Source organism: Protopterus annectens, chromosome 14.part0 (assembly GCF_019279795.1).
Source record: "Protopterus annectens isolate FY-2018-M chromosome 14.part0, PAN1.0, whole genome shotgun sequence".
Taxonomy (NCBI): Eukaryota; Metazoa; Chordata; order Ceratodontiformes; family Protopteridae; genus Protopterus; species Protopterus annectens.
This window is the reverse complement of record NC_056748.1, coordinates 314,324,729-314,341,469: the sequence shown is the minus strand read 5'-3', so window position 1 is coordinate 314,341,469 and position 16,741 is coordinate 314,324,729. Positions and strand designations below refer to the sequence as shown.

At 37.4% G+C, this 16,741-nt stretch overlaps 1 protein-coding gene across 1 annotated transcript in view; it reads left to right on the top strand.

Annotated features, from left to right (window-relative positions):
• Positions 1-16,741, top strand: part of LOC122788658 (deleted in malignant brain tumors 1 protein-like) — a 1,289,564-nt gene that overhangs the window by 1,010,151 nt on the left and 262,672 nt on the right. The window contains exon 28 of the mRNA XM_044055554.1: positions 5,267-5,478. Coding sequence (XP_043911489.1) covers positions 5,267-5,478 — 212 coding nt within the window. The remainder of the gene's footprint in view (positions 1-5,266; positions 5,479-16,741) is intronic.

Here is a 16,741-nt window from a genome sequence, read left to right as displayed (position 1 = left end):
TATACTGTCAGGAGGCCAGGACAGACTCAGACACTAAATTTAATAAAACATGCCACACAGTAAGAATAAAACAGCCCTAATATACAAGCTTGCTCTTATTACTGTATGGCTGTATGTAGAGCATAGCCCTAATGTGTAATCTTCTAATAATTAAATGTAAACATGAGCAATGATAAACAAGATGCTAGTCCCAAGCTTAGCAAATTTCCAGAAATACTAATGTGCTACCAATAAAAACCTTGGCCCAACTACGGACAGTAAATTCACAAATCTTTCAAGGAAATGTGAAACTTTAAGAGTCATGTCCTGCCCCTAGTCTTACTAAGTATCAAATAAAAGTATAAATAAAAAATTATTTTTTAATAAAGAATGTTTTTTATTCAATTGCTCTAAAAAGAAAAAAATGGGCGGCCAAGATGGTGCAGCGGTTAGTGTTGTCGCCTCACAGTAAGAGATTCTCTGGTTTGATCCTCAGCTGGGGTGCCTTCTGTGCAGAGTCTGCATGTCCTCCCTGGGGTCACGTGGGTTTTTTCTGGGTACTCCGGTTTCCTCCCACACCCCAAAGACATTCTGTAGATGGATTGGACACGCTAAATTGGCCCTAGGTGTGAGTGTGCATATGTGTGCCTTCTGTGGAAGGTTGGGCGCCGGGTTGACAACTCGACACCGGAAAACTCCACTGCCAATCATGAGCAGACAGGTGTTCCGCTGTGGCGACCCCTAACCGGGAAAAGCCGAAAGAAGAAGAAGAAGAAGCTCTAAAAAGAAAAAAATAAGGAACAAGACTAAACACTTTGCAAAAGAAACACAGACAACCTGATATGAAAAAACATTTGTCAGTTTTCCTGATTCTGGTAATGAGATACTAAAGGAAGTAGCAGGAATCGACAAAATCAACCTTGAATGCTTTTCTGAAAACAGGTTGTCTGTGTTTCTTTGCAAAGTTTTCATTCTTCTTCTTTATTTTCAACTTTTTAGAGCGACTGAATAAAAGCATTTTTTATTTAAAAAAATCTTTCTTATTTATATTTTTATTTATTACTTTTTAGTTTTTAAATAAAATAAAACAGTAATTCTGTATAAAACTAAAATACAACAGCAATTCCCAGTTAGGGGTTGCCACAGCAGAGCTCCAGTCCGGTAATGATTGGCAATGGATTTTTACGGTGCTGAGTTGCCAGCCCAACCTTCACAGAAGGCACAGCCATTCGCACACACACCTACCTGCATGCAAACTCCACACAGAAGGCGCTCCAGCTGAGAATCGAACGGAAGAACCTCTTGCTGTGAGGTGACAACCCTAACTGCCACACCACCGCGGCCCGAATGACAACAGTAATTCGGTATATTACACAATACAAAGTACTTCAGTACCCTGTACTGCAACCAATAGGAAGAGCGTGACAGAGTCACAAATGCAATTTCATAAAAAGCATTCTAAATAATAATAATAATAATAAAACATTTATGTCATCTTAAAATAACTTAGCCCAGACAAAAGCAATCTTCTGTATTTCACAGCTGAAGACAGAATGCTAAAGAGTGATATTAGTCTCTGTCGTTCTGTGTTCAGACGTTTGAGTACAACCAAGGGCACAAGGTAACAAACAAATCTAGTCACTCTACATTCAATTATAAATCTGTTAAAAGAAATGGAGTAACCAACTTTTAATGTGAAAGGAGACTGCCTTACATGAACAAGTTCTTGAAAACTTGCTAAAAGTAATGGCAATGTTGGGTTTTCTATATCCTAAAACATTTAAACATTTTATAATCGCTTATGCTCACTTTAAAATCAACAGGCAATTTGATTGAGTAGGGTAGATTAATCACATGAACAATGATTTAGTAAGATTCCAATTATATAAATGCTGAAGCATCACTCTTCCCACCAGTTTCACTTGTCATGCTCAACCTGTGTTAGAGCAACGATGCACCTTAATGTCTTTATTTTGTGCAAAAGCATGCCTGACCACTCACAACTGCTCGAGCTGGGAGCTGCTTAATTAAGTAGAGCTACTGGGCAGGAGAGAAATGTACACACTCTATCACCAAAAAGGCTGAATGAATTTACAATAAAACTTTAAAAAAATATACAAAACAGTGCACAATGAAGGAAGCCACTCAATAACTCACTACTGATGATACTGCAGTCTCTCAAAGTAAGAAGAGACAGGCTCTAAATCATTGAAACTCCATCCTATTACCTCTGATGTAGGTATGTCATTTTCCCCAAATCAGACTTATCAGAGAATCAAAGCAAGAATAGGACAGAAGGTTTCCTAATGTCCACAAATCAATGTATATCTTTTTTTACTAAACAACATTGAAATATCACCTCACACCTACCAAATGAAAGATTGTAGTAAATAAATAGGTTGAATATAGCAGACTTGGTGATGTAGTCAACAATTTTACTTTTGTAGATGGACAAATAAAATGCATGTAAGGCACTCAGTTCTTATGCCATTTTTTTTAGTCCAGCTAGTGGTATGGAATGGTCGGCTGGGGAGATGATTGAGTGACTTGGGGCAGTTTTCACTGCTTTGTGAGAGACTATCGGTTTAGGTTTAAACATAGTACTGGCTAACCTGGCTCTGGCCATGATGCATGTTCCTAACATGGTTTTATATGATGACATATATACAGGTAACTGTAGCAGCTGCACTTGCTACATCTACCTACAGAAGTATACAGACAACACACACAGACAGACACACATACACACACACACAGACAAAAATACACACACAACACACCCATCTCTGTACCATCTTAGGAATGGGTGGTAACCCAAATCCTGCCCCTGCCCTGTCCTTAACTCTAACGCTGCACTTTACCATAGAAAAAGCATTTCTGTAACAATACCACTAAACAAAACAGCTCAGGTATACACTATGTACAAAAATTCACAGGCACACCACAGTAAAGCAATCCCTTTACTTAGCCCTGACTCTAAACATAACTCACAAATATACACACACTCCTAACCCTTAACGGTGAAACGTTTTGATAAATCTCAAAGTTTCAGCATTAACATCATAACCCCACACTTAATACTGACCTTCTCTCATATATATATATATATATATATATATATATATATATATATATATATACATACATATACGCATGTCTGTATGTGTGTGCATTTGTCATTGGATCAAAAGTTCATTTGACCGAATAAGAAATTAGTGAAAATAATTCATTGAAAACTTAAGGGTGTGTGATATTTTAGCATCCTGTTTGTTCTTTCAGATTGTTCTGATGAAGTCCAGATACATGGATGAAAGTGCTTGACTGATTGGAGTTTTGTACTTGTTGCATCATGCTATTAAATTTCCATTTTATGCTTTTCAACGATTTGCGTGGTTACTAGCACTGTATGAGGTGGTGTTGATTCACTGAAAACTTGTTTGACTGAATTATAGTTGATAAAAAACCTTCTACACAATACTTGCACCATCGTTATGCAGGGGGAAAGTCCCACTCCACCCTGTTAAGTGAGAGGATTTGCCTTCCCACACCACCCTTACTTACATATATTAACTCTATGGTCACACAACCATGGAGAAAAGGAAAAAAAAACACCACACATAGTGAATCAGTGTTGATGCACAAACACAAATATCTGCAGATCTGTAGGTACAACTACGGTTGCCACATTTTGCTGCATTCAGAACTGGACAGTGACCACACCCCAATGTACCACCCTTAATTTCACCTATACCCTCACTTTTCCCCACCCTCTTTGTCCACATACACACACCAATTTTTGTAACATAATTTATCACATTAGGGGAGGCGGTATGACTTATTTTTACCTGACTGCATCGCATTACTGATACTTTTCTTTTAAAAAAGCTTCAGAATTTTAACAAACACCAGTATTCTGTTTGTTTTGTTAAACAGAACACTGGAGTTTGTACAGTGTTTTCCAGACTACCAGACAATTGTTCTTATTTCTGGATAGTCCAGAAAAAATACAGATAGGTGGTAAGGCCAGGTACAACATGAAAGTACCCACTGACAACCCATATACTCTTCTAGATTAACTTCCCTAATGACGCCTACCATACGAAGTAATGCCATCACATACTGTCCATGGACTTTTACAATTTTCAGTCAGCCATGACTCAGCCAAATGGGTTTTCTATCAAATAAGTTTTCAGTCAGTTGTGTTCACCCATTTGTGATTCAGTCAAATCAGCAGTCCATCAAATGACTTCGCTCCATCTGTATCTATGTATGTATATTTGTATGTGTACACATGTACACATACACACACACACACACACACACACACATATCTATATATATACACACACACATATATGTCTAGTGACATTAGTCTAAACCACTTAAGGTCAATATGAAAATGGTCAACCAAAAAAAAAAAAAAAGGTCTAAGACAGATAGCAGCTACAGAATGAAAATTATACCAGTAAGGCATATATGCCCTTTCCCCCTGTAATGCAACCACAGAGATGGTGTAGTTAATTAGAAGGGAGCATGGGGTGTAGGGGAGGGACTGCTCCCTTCCAGAAACATTGCTTTTTGATGTGTTGAGTTTCTATTAACCTTTTTGCTTTAGACCTTTTAGTTGACCATTTTTATGTCAAGCTTAAGCAGTTTTGACTATGGAAAATAGAAAACACTACTATATGGTTATGGAAATCAAGCTTCTGAAAGGTTAATACATTATAAGCTGAAAGAACTACACTTCTTCTCACTGTCCTGTAGAAGAGTAGGGTTATTTTATGTACACCTTGTTTCTGGGGTAGAGTTAGCCTGCTTCTGTACAGTACAGCATAGATTTTTTTTTTGTCTGGAGAAGCCTAGAGCTATTTGTAGGTGATGCTTCTGTGATTTCCGGGAGATGTGTCAAAGTTGAGAACCAGTGCATTAAAACATAGTTATTTTTACTACCTTTTTTTTCTATTAAGTCCTATAAGAATTCTAGAATGAATCCTATAAAGCATCTTTTCCCGCCTAACTTCATACTTTTCTGATTACAACCTGTCCATTGCATTTAACTTCACTATTCCTACCAATGTCTTTTTCCTGTTCTGTGTATTTAAAGGTCTCCCTTCTTTAATGAATTACTTACCCTTTCTTTATTACAATAAACATACAATAAAGCCACGCTTGTTAAATGTCAGTTTTACTTAAATAGCTCAGCCTGCACCACTAAAGTACACATGCCACAAAAGCAGAGATGCACTGTCTAAAATGTAACAAAATATCTTTTATATCTTTTTTATAGCGTGGAATGGAGCAGTGGCTGCTACAATGATTACGTTGAGATACATGATACACATGGGAACAGAATAGATACAATCTGTGGCTATGGATTAACGAATGTATACAGATCATCTTCAAATGTCATGATGGTTTATTTTTACTCAAATAGCTATACAACATATTCTGGATTTCAAGCAAATTATTACTCTATTCCTGTGCATCAGAATGACTCAGGTATGTATATTATATATTTTAACCTGTAACTGCAGGTGATATAATGGTCAATTTATGGTAGGGAGCCTGTTGGTCATATTATGGGATGGTATTCTATACAGTTAGGAACATGGTCCAGAAAATTAGACCCATTTGCCTTGGTCACAAGCCTTTGTGTGATGCATTTATGGATGTTGTTTGCAGTGTCTTCACTTTCTTGACATAGCAACTACAAAGTCAGTTTTTGGTAAGAGAAAAAAAGCCATCTAAAATCTAATCAACTGTACAGCGAAGCACTTTAACAGAAACATGCATAACATATATGTCTGATAACATTTCTAGTGGGATAAGACAATTTAATCACAGGAGCAAGTTGCAGGTGCAGCATTTGGCATGCATTGGCATGCACTGCATTACAACTCCTATATAAGGACATTGATCCAAGTGCTGTGGATTCACTTTTAGCTGAATGTGGTAAGTGCCGTGAAGCAATAAGGTATAAAACAGATGAAAACAGTTATGACAGCTCTGTGGTTCTCAGTGTTCTTTCTTCAGTTTTGTAGTATTACAACTAGTTTTACGATCCAAGCACTAGAAAGTGCTTTACTCAGTTACTTCTTTGCAATATATGCATAAGCAAGCAATAATGCCAGACAGGATGTGTAGTAAAGTGAAATTAACACCCGCCCAGGTGTGTTATGAGGCACGACGATGTAGGCAGAGGGCCTCTACACCCCTGGAAGGGTGTTAATTACACATTAACATATTGTGCTTAGAGAATGGGCTATCTGTAAAAGTGCTGTTTTACTTACTATATATATATATATATATATATATATATATATATATATATATATATATATACATATATATATTTTTTATCACTATATATTTTTTAGTATATTTTTGATGTAAAATAGTTTCTCCGCCTAATGTTTCAAACTTGCTGTAGTATATGTTAATGGTGTTGGAGGAACCATTTTACAGCCAAAATATAACATTTAAAAATAACAAGGTTATTTACTTTATTATTTGTCCCCTTACTCCTAAATTGTTTGGTTGGCAGTCACTGGAAATTGAAGTTACTATATAATGACATACATTTGAGCTTCAGATTTCTTTTAGTTTAGTAGCTTTGTAATTTTATAAGAGCAATAACTTTGTTCCCCCTTTATTTTAGGGGTTATCCAGATTTCTTTCAGCTGAAAGATGCAGAGGTTTGTAACCCTCTTTACTGCTGCTGCTGCAAGTAGTCATCTCATGTACTCACACACACACACATCTCTGCTTCAGAAAAAAGACATGCATGCTAACTAAAACCTTGTTATTCCAGCAACTTTCTAAGTTTATAAGAGTAATATTTAAAATCCATCCATATTTTCAGCCCTTTGTTTCCCCATTATTTGTGCCGTGAGGCATACCTCTCAACTGTCCAGTTTTTTGGCTCATATTTTTGATCTGTTCCCCCGAAAAGCTGTGCTTTTCTGGCAATTTACAGGGATGACGTGATGATTGAAGTCACTAAAAAATAGCATCCATTTGAGTTTCAGACTTCAAATCCTTCAGAAAATGTAGGTTAAAATAATTCCTGTTCTAAATTTATAAAAGCAATATTTAATATGTCGATCGCTCTCACTCTTTACTTTCTCTCTCTCTCTCTCTCTCACACTCGCAGACACACACACACTCTCTCTACTGCTTTCATGCATGCATTTAGTCACTCAAGCAGACAGCAACATAAACATACATACACATGATCATCTCCGTCTCTCTTACTTTTATACATGCTTACACTGTCTCTCACACACAGACACACACACACATGCTTTTTATTTTACACTTGCTAAACAGCAGACGTGCTGCTTAGCCAGTATAAAATAGCAGTTTAATTGATCTGTCTCTCAGACTCATACAGGCATACACAAACACATACACACATTTTTTTTATTTTACTTTTATTTTATTTTATACTCGCTAAACAGCAAAAGCTCTGCTTACTGAGCATAAAATAGTATCTCAACCGATCTCTGTCACACTCATACATGTATACAATTTCACGCACAAACACATACATACACTTTTTTACTTTAATTTTATTTTACACTCGCTAAACAACAAAAGCACTGCTTAGCGAGCGTAAAATAATGGTGGCTGTTCTGTTTTTCTCAGTCCAAGCTCCACGGTGGCTTGATAAGCCATCGTGAAGCAGTGGACCCGTTTTTCACTGGGCATTACCTGTACATTAACACCCTGCTAGAGAACACTTGTTCTCCATTCATGGTACTGATGCCCGTTCTCTAATATGGCAATAATTCCTTCTCTGTGCCTTATCCCTATAGCCTTGTTATGTAGCACACTTTCAGATCTAGAACGAGGACACTTCACTCTTCCTGCATTATAGCATCTCACTCTCCTTTTCAGCAGAGAAACATCACGTTTAGTGTTTTAGCCTCATGGTTACTGTGACTACACTAAAAACAGTTAACCAGTTAGTCTTAAAGGTAGTGCTTCATAGCAATGTATTCACTGACTGCATTGAGTCGCCAATTGAAATTTCATATGGAACACTAGAATTCATGCTAAACTACTTTACATACATACAGATCTTTCAGGCAAAATGCTTCTTCCCAGGCTGTTCTTAAAAATATCTAAACTAGCACTTGCTTTAATGTAATTTGGTAGTCTGTTCCATACGTCAGATATTCTGTCATATAACCAATTAGTACACTTCTCATTCCTACAGAATCTTCTACATAGGTTGTCTGATGATTCTCTAGTACCTTTTGATAACTCCAAACATTCCCAGGGGTAGTTGTCCCTAAATGCCCTATATACGTGAATAAGATGTCTTAGATATCTGTAAGAGACCCTGTACAAGTTCAGATATTTTAGTCTTTCATAATAACTTTGATTTTCACATCCATGGATACCCTTGGTATATTTCCATTGCACTCTTTCCAGTTTACTCATGCTTGTTTTCTTATAGGGTTTCCATATTGTTATTCTATACTCAAGTTTGGGTCTAATGTAACTAACAAACATGCTTCATCATTTCTGATTTCCTAGACTTTACAAATCTTTTTATACAACGTATAGTTCTATAACTATCATTAACCAATTAGTTGATATGATTAGAAAAACTCATAGCTGAATCAACCCATACCGCATACCCAAGTCCTTAAATGAGTCTACAGTTTCAATCACTGTGTGCTGTATTAAAAATTCACCTTTCAATTTATATCTCCCAGATCTCACATGCTTAGTTTTTGATGTCTTTATCAGTATATTACTCTCCTGTGCCAAATGGTCAAGTTATTTTGCAGACATGCCTTATCTGTAACACATGTAATCATTTTACCCAATGTCAGGTCATCTGCAAATAGACTGTAGAACACCTCAGATGAAAAGGTTAGGTATGAAAGATACAATCTAAACAAGGAAGGGCCTAGGACAGAGCCCTTGTAAGTATACTGATAACAGCAGAAGGCAGAACTGTGACAATGTCTTCTGACTGTACTAGTTATGGGGTACTGTACACTGCAGCAGTTCACTGACTGTCTGTGGACTTAGACAAGGTGATGATGCTATGTCACCACTGCTGCCACTGGAGCTCACTCCCAGAATTTAACACTGCCACAAATGCACAACAGGCTTTCTTAAACTTTAGATGCTTGCAATGACTGTGCCTGCCTTGGGTACTGGAACACAGTGGTATGCATTATCCACTCTAGCAATAATACTGCCACACTCATGTATAAAGTATCTGGCCTGACTGTATCCCTTGTGAGGTAAAAGCATATAAAGTATTAGACATTTACATGAGGTAAAATGTTTTGATATGAGTAAACTGTGCAACACCTTGAGTTTTAAGCAATAGTTATGATGATATTTTATGTGGATGTATTTTCATGGTTATAAGGAAAAATGTATAAAAGTTTCAGAGAAATGAAGATAGTTTATCAAGATGGTGTAAGTTTATATGCAGGTCCTTAGAAAACACTACTGAGTCCAACTGTATGATCTCTCTCTACATATATATATATATATATATATATATATATATATAATATATATATATATATATATATATATATATATATATATATATATATATATATATATATATATATAAATATAAAAATATATATAGCAAGAGAGAGAGAGAGGGCTATAAATATCTATATATGTTTTACTATATGTGTGTGTGTGTGTGTGTGTGTGTGTGTGTGTGTGTATGTATGTAAATATATATATATATATATATATATATATATATATATATATATATATATTATGTGTGTGTGTGTGTGTGTGTGTGTGTCCCCATGTATGTGTGCATTGTTTTTATGTATGTGTGAATGCATGCATGTCTGTGCATATTTGTAAATCATAGTTTACCTCTACCACATCTTGCAAATGAGAGTTGTATAGTCTGTCAGAAGTGGATAAACTGATGCAGGATTTCAACAAAAATCACTAGCTTCCCCGAGGTCCTGTAAGTTCAGAGTATGCTGTATTAAGAAAGGGGATACAAAAGCAAATCCCTCCCTACAGTGGTGCTTGAGAACAGACTGCCCTTCGGTTTAATTTTGTCATCAAGAATCATGTACTTGAGAAACAAATTCCGTTCTGTTCCTCTCATATATAATACGGGGTAATGGAATGACTTCCATATATAATACGGGGTAATGGAATGACTTCAAGTACTGAATGAAGGACGGATGGTGCTGGTTATAAGACTGTTAAGAAGTACATCTCCACTGAATAACCTCCCTATGGTGCAGGATGTATGCCACAAACAATACTGGAGCCAAGGTCAACCCTTGTGGCACCCTCAACTCCAGATGGTGGTTACCAGAGGAATTAACCAGTCAAGCATAATGCCAGTAAAATCACAATGTTTTCAAATGCTTGATTAGAATGGCACAGTAACCAATTCAAAAGCTGCTGGGAGACATGTAAGACCAAGACTAAATACATTTGATTTCAGACTATAACAAGGTCACTCACTCATAACCTGAATATGGGGTGCCTCAGTGCTATGCTTTGATGTATAACCAAGTAAACATGGGACAAAGAGGATGTATGCTGCTCACAGAAATTTATCTTCATGTATTATGCTTCCACAATAATCTTACTTTTAAAAGGAAAGTTATAAATATGAATGTGTGAGAATCAAAGGAGACGGTGTTTCTATCTATATTAAAGATGAATTCACCTCCCAACTAGTTAGACTGGACAACTCCATAGAGTTACTCCAAGTTCAGATTACTGTGGGTAAGACCCCCATTCAAGTCATAACCAGTTATAGATCCCCCTCCATGGATCGTGATACCCATGAGGCCTACTTGACTAAACTAGAATCAATCCAAATATTGCCAAACACTCTGGTCATAGAGGATTTCAATTATCCCTCCATCAATTGGGAGATCTGCGCTAGCCCTAACTCATTAGCGCAAAAGTTCCTTGACTTTGTTAACTTAAATGCCCTAGAACAAACTGTTCAAATCCCAACAAGAGGAACAAGCATACTAGATCTGGTCCACACTAACATGACAAACAGATGTACCACTGCAACTGTCGGACCCTCATTAGTTAAATCTGACCACAAATCAGTCGCCTTCAAACTGGCACTAACACCAGAACTCACAAAGGGTGAAGTCAGAATAAAAAAATTCACCAAAGCAAACTATAACCCCCTAGGGGAAGATATAAATGCACTCCAAGTCCCACTCCCACCTGGAAGTGGTAACTATTTATTTATTTTATTTTGATTTTACATTTGTTGACCGGGATAGTCCATCTGGATGCATGTCCATTTTCAGTGGAGGCCCGGGGAGAAAAGCTCCAAGATAATAATACATATTGAATATTTAGTAAATGCTAATTTCAAGCAGATTACAGTCATTAGCAAAACCAGCATTTAGCACATATAGTACTAACTTATTATAAAACACTTTACAAAACATAACATTATTACACTAAAGCACTGTACAATTAGTTGTATAAGTGTATAGACTTGGCTGTTCCAGAAAGAATCAAAGCCAGAGCTCCAAAAAAAAAAGCCGCCATGGTGGACCTCCAGCATAAACAGACTTTACAATAAAGGCAAAAAGTTGCTGTCTAAGAAAACTAAGGCAAGGCCCCAACAATGGTAAAACGCCCTCCTCATCCTCAACAGGCAAATAAGTTAACATGTCAAATCCCCTAAGGGTAATTTTGAGAAAAACTTAGCAATCACAACCAAGGATAATCATATGGCCTTTTACAGCTATGTACATAGCCTAAAAGGTAGGACCCAAGCATGTGCCGAACTAGTGACTAATGGTATCACACACACACTGATTCCACAGAGATAGTAAACCTGCTAGTGGATAAATTTTGCAAAACTTTCACTCCCTTATCCTCTCCAGACTTATCAGAAACTTTGCTCCCAACTTCCCCAAACCCTACATATCCAAAGACCAGGTCATTGAAGACTTATCTAAGGCAAAAAAAAACACAGCCTCTATGGGACCAGATGGCATCTCAGGCTGTCTTCCAAATAAACTAAAACATGAACTTGCATCACCGTTAAGTACCCTATTCAATCACAGCCTAACCACAAGCGCTGTTTCTGCAGAATGGAGAACAGCAACAGTTATTCCCCTCCACAAAGGTGACTTAGCAACAAACCCAGGGAATTATAGACCAGTAATTCTGACCAACCTCATCTGTAAAGTCATGGAACATATTATCATGGACCTCATGAATAAAGACATAGGCAATCTGCAAACCCTGGATCCAACCCAATTTGGCTTTGTCAAGGACAGATCCTGCCTCTTAAACCTAGTGGAGTTCTACGAAGATTTGACCAGGACCATTGACAAAGGCAAATCTTTGTGCACAGTATACCTCAATTTGGCAAAAGCCTTTGACACAATCCCACACTCAGGCATTACCATTAAATTTGGCAAACTAAATGTAAACCACTTTGTTGTAAGATGGGTTGCCAACCGGCTCACAAACCAGTCACACACTATCAAAGTGGGTCAGTCCACATCAACCAGCATATCTGTCACCAGCGGCATGCTACAAAAATCAGTGCTGGGCCCCCTACTGTTTGGTATGCACTTCTCAGAGGTTCAGGCCAAAACTAAGGGGCTGTGGCTGACCAAGTTTGTGGACTGAAACCTGAGTGCAATTACTGAATCCCCAAATGATGTCAGTATACTTCAGGAGGGTCTTACACAAACCAACGACTAGAGTTTTAGTCAAGGTCACAAACTGATTGCAAAGAAATGCATCATCATTCCCTTTGATAAAAAGCAATGCCCCTTCACGCTATCAAATTAACAACACTACCCTATGTACTTACAAAGTGGTAAGAGATCTGGGATCACAAGTAGACTGTGACCTTAACTTTCACCACCTTGTGTCTGCTGTAGTAAGGAAGGCTTTCTATGTAGCACACTTGATTAGCAAAGGCATCGCCTCTAGAGCAAAGGAGGTTATAACCAATACTCATCACTAATCAGGCCCATAATTGAGTATAATGCCTCTTTCAGCATGTACCGTACAAAGCACCTGCTGCAATTGGAGAGACATCAGAGGTTTCTAACTGAGAAGATCAAGGGACTCCAGCACGTGACTTACACAGACCAACTAAAGTACATGTCACTATACTCAGTATCATATAGACTTCTTAGGGAAGACTTTTGCCTGGCTTACAGAGCAATCAAAGACCCAAACCTATTGAATTTGAGGCACATCTGTAAATCAAACAGGAATAGAGCTACCCATTTAAGGGACTTAAACATGGCCTGAAACTTGAATAGAAAATGCTGGAGGAACAGATTTGTCTTCCATTGACTACTACATAGGCTGCCACTTCATTTGAAGCAGAGCACCTCTATGACACTGTTCAAAAGGAACCTAGACAAGCGGATGTAAATTCTTACTGGGGATAGTGCCCACAACCCTCCTGGCCATGAGCAGTCATTACTAAATACAATCCTGGGTATTGACTAGAGTATCTTTGGTAGTACAATGGGATGAAACGAATAGGCTTGAAATGACCTCCGGGTCCATCGCCTAGTAGTCTCCTATGATCCAGAAGATTAGGATCCAAAGTGGACATCTTGATTCTAGGAGTAATCAAAACCTCTTTTAAAAGTGGTGGATTAAAACTCTCAGGGATGACCAGACAATCAAGGGAAAAACTGGTACCACTTAATCTAAATTCTCTAAGTCTAAGGGAGTATCAAGCAATCAAAAGTAAAACTGCTATCTTTGAATCTAGAAAAAAATTAACAAGTCCAGATGGACCAGAATGCAATTCCAGTAGGTATAATACAATACTGAAATATATTCATGAACTCGTCAAAGTCAATACAGTAAACCTCAGCCCAGTAAAAGGCAGGGGCACCACTACAAGGTTCACTGCAACAGATCATGGGTGTACTACAGGAAAAGCACCACTGATATAAGCAATCTTATCTGCAAAATAGAATGTGGCTTCTTTAGAATGAGAATAAGAAAAATATACAGATGGTTAGGCAGGCTGGGCTATGCAGTCGTTTCTCCATATGAAAGAGTACAGCCATCTCACTAGATGTAGCTGAAATCCCACTGGACAAACATAACATTCCAAATTACCTGCTAGGTCTACTTGGTTTGCTACCTAAACATACAAAGTAGGCTTATCGTCAAAGACGTGAACCTTACACCATTAATGCTCTACCATCTAAGTCTGAGTATTGTCCAAAGATCATGGTCAACCATAGCTCACAACATATGCTTCGCTTTGGACATATACAAACTAGGGCCACAGAACCCAGGCCTGGTTATATTATAGGCTATCAAAAGAAGATTTGGATCTCGCCATCGCTCATATTCTACAACTGGTCAGGTGTATCTATTAATCTAAATACCCTATTCTAGATGAATTCAATGTCCATTCATCAGTTATGAGCCTTACACAATTAGAAATACATACATCCAGCAGTTGTTAATTTTCATCAGATGAATTGCCCAACTTTGTACGAGAAGGAGAAATATACTCAATCTTATCTTTATAATGTTGCCTTTGCCTGCATACCCATTAATATTATTCCCTCCTTAAGCAAATCTGACCATCAGACTGCCTCTCTTCCTCTCAAAATTAGTACCAAACTACCCACAGATTCAAGTACATTCAGTGCCTACTCCAGAGTCAGCCTTATTATCACTATCTGAGGGCCTTAAGAGCTTCAAAAGTGTTTTTCCCCTGCTGACCAAATCTCTAAAGTTACAGCATTTGCCCATGATTTTTACAGACATCTCATCCAAACAAGAGATAAATCAGCACCTAACAGGCACAAGTACAGTGGGAAATTCAGGGACAAACTCCTATGATAGGAGAAGAAAAGCATATACAGTGTATAAAAAAATTCATTGTCTTCCATTAGGAAGAGTATAAGCAGGTGTGCAAGGATCTTATAGGCACATCATTAGGTACAGTATGACTGAATATGAATGCAAGGTAGCTATCACTCTGAAGGATCGCGACAAGTGTTTTTTTCCCAAAATTAGAAGTGTTCAAAGTAATGCTATATACTTCATTCCATTTGAACTGAATGGCCCTAGCTGTCTCGGTACTGGCTGAAAAATGTAGTTTAAAATTTTCACCTCCATGTCCTCTCTCTTCAGGCTATTAACACTGTTCCTCCTATTATCACTATGGACCAGATCCTGGAAACTATTATCAAACTTAAAAAAGACAGCTCCATGGACTTGGATAAAATGCCAGGCTGCTTTGTTAGTAGCATAAAGTACATTATTGTTCACCCCCCACCAAGTGTTCTAATCTTAGATTCTCCACAGAGTGTGTGCCTGAGCTTTGGAGAACAGTGGTTGTGGTGGCTCTGCATAATGGTGGTGATGTAACTAATCCTGGAAATTATCATCCCATTAGTTTCACTTATGTTATACATAAATCATTGTGTGGATCTTAGTCAATGTCATTAAGAGCAAAATTAGTAACTTACTCAATCCTAGTCAGTCTAGCTTTGTGAAGAGTAGGTCTTGCTTGGTTCATTAGCTGACTTTTTTAGAGTGGGGTTAACTCAAAAAATGGGATGTCGACATAAAATGCTGCAGAGTGAAAAATGTGCAGACCAGGTCTTCTTCACAGACTATGCAGTATGTTGCCTTTGCTGGGGTGCATGCCTTGGCCTGCCATGCAGCATTTGCACTGTTACCGGTATTATGGATGCATGTGCACATCACTGGGAAAACCACAGGTCAAAGTAGCAGGTCTTGCTTCAGTGGTACCCATGCCAGGATTCCAGGGAGTGGGATTAGAGCCATGACCCAAAACCACTGTTTCTTCTAGATGACAAGGCATGATTCTCATCTCTCATTCTATTTTTCACCAGGGTCTACAGACTTTGTGAAGAAAGGGGAAGACAAACTGGTTAGCAGAGAGTAGGAAGGATGATAACTTGTAGAGGCGGGAAGAGAAAAAGACAAAATAAAACCCATGATGATGCTTACATACTAAAAGTTTATCAAAATTTGTATATTTTATATATTTTTGTGATGTTTATCAATGATAATTCTTGCACATTGAAAGGTAGTATTCCTGTTAAGAAATTAAGAACTATTTAAATTGCACATTACAGTGACTGATATTTATTACCATGTTATATGGTATTACTTAAAAGGAAGACTGCAACTTATATGAAGGTTTTATAGAAAATAAGACGTTGATAATGATTTGAGATACTGTAACTATTTTCCAAGCTTTTGAAGAACAATATTCCCACTGCAAATACAAAGGGATAGTCTGAAAAATTAAGAACAGGGTATTTTTTCTTTAGAATTCAACACTGTTTTTTGGAAAAGGTTTTTTTTTTAAACTACTACTCCTTGCATCATTAAACAGAATTAAAAGGAACATAAGGCTGGTAACTTAGTTTCATAAGTCAAAAGTACAGATATGCTCAGGAAGTCTATCAGAGTATAAGAAGTAAATTTGAAATGGGTGATGTACCAGTCAAGTCATAACTGTATATCATAAAGCTAACAGAGAGATTGAGAACATAGTAAGGAATTCAGTTCTAACCTATGTCCTAATGGTGTGCTAAGCAAGAACATTAGCCCAGGATCCTGGTTTGTATATGAAAGAGCTTACATCATGGAATAAATTGGAGGTCCTACTCCATTGTTATAAAACCATGCATTTTTCTTTGTTCTTATTGTAGCATTTCTTCATACATTATTAACAAGCCTGATTCATTCATCATAATATGGACATGATATA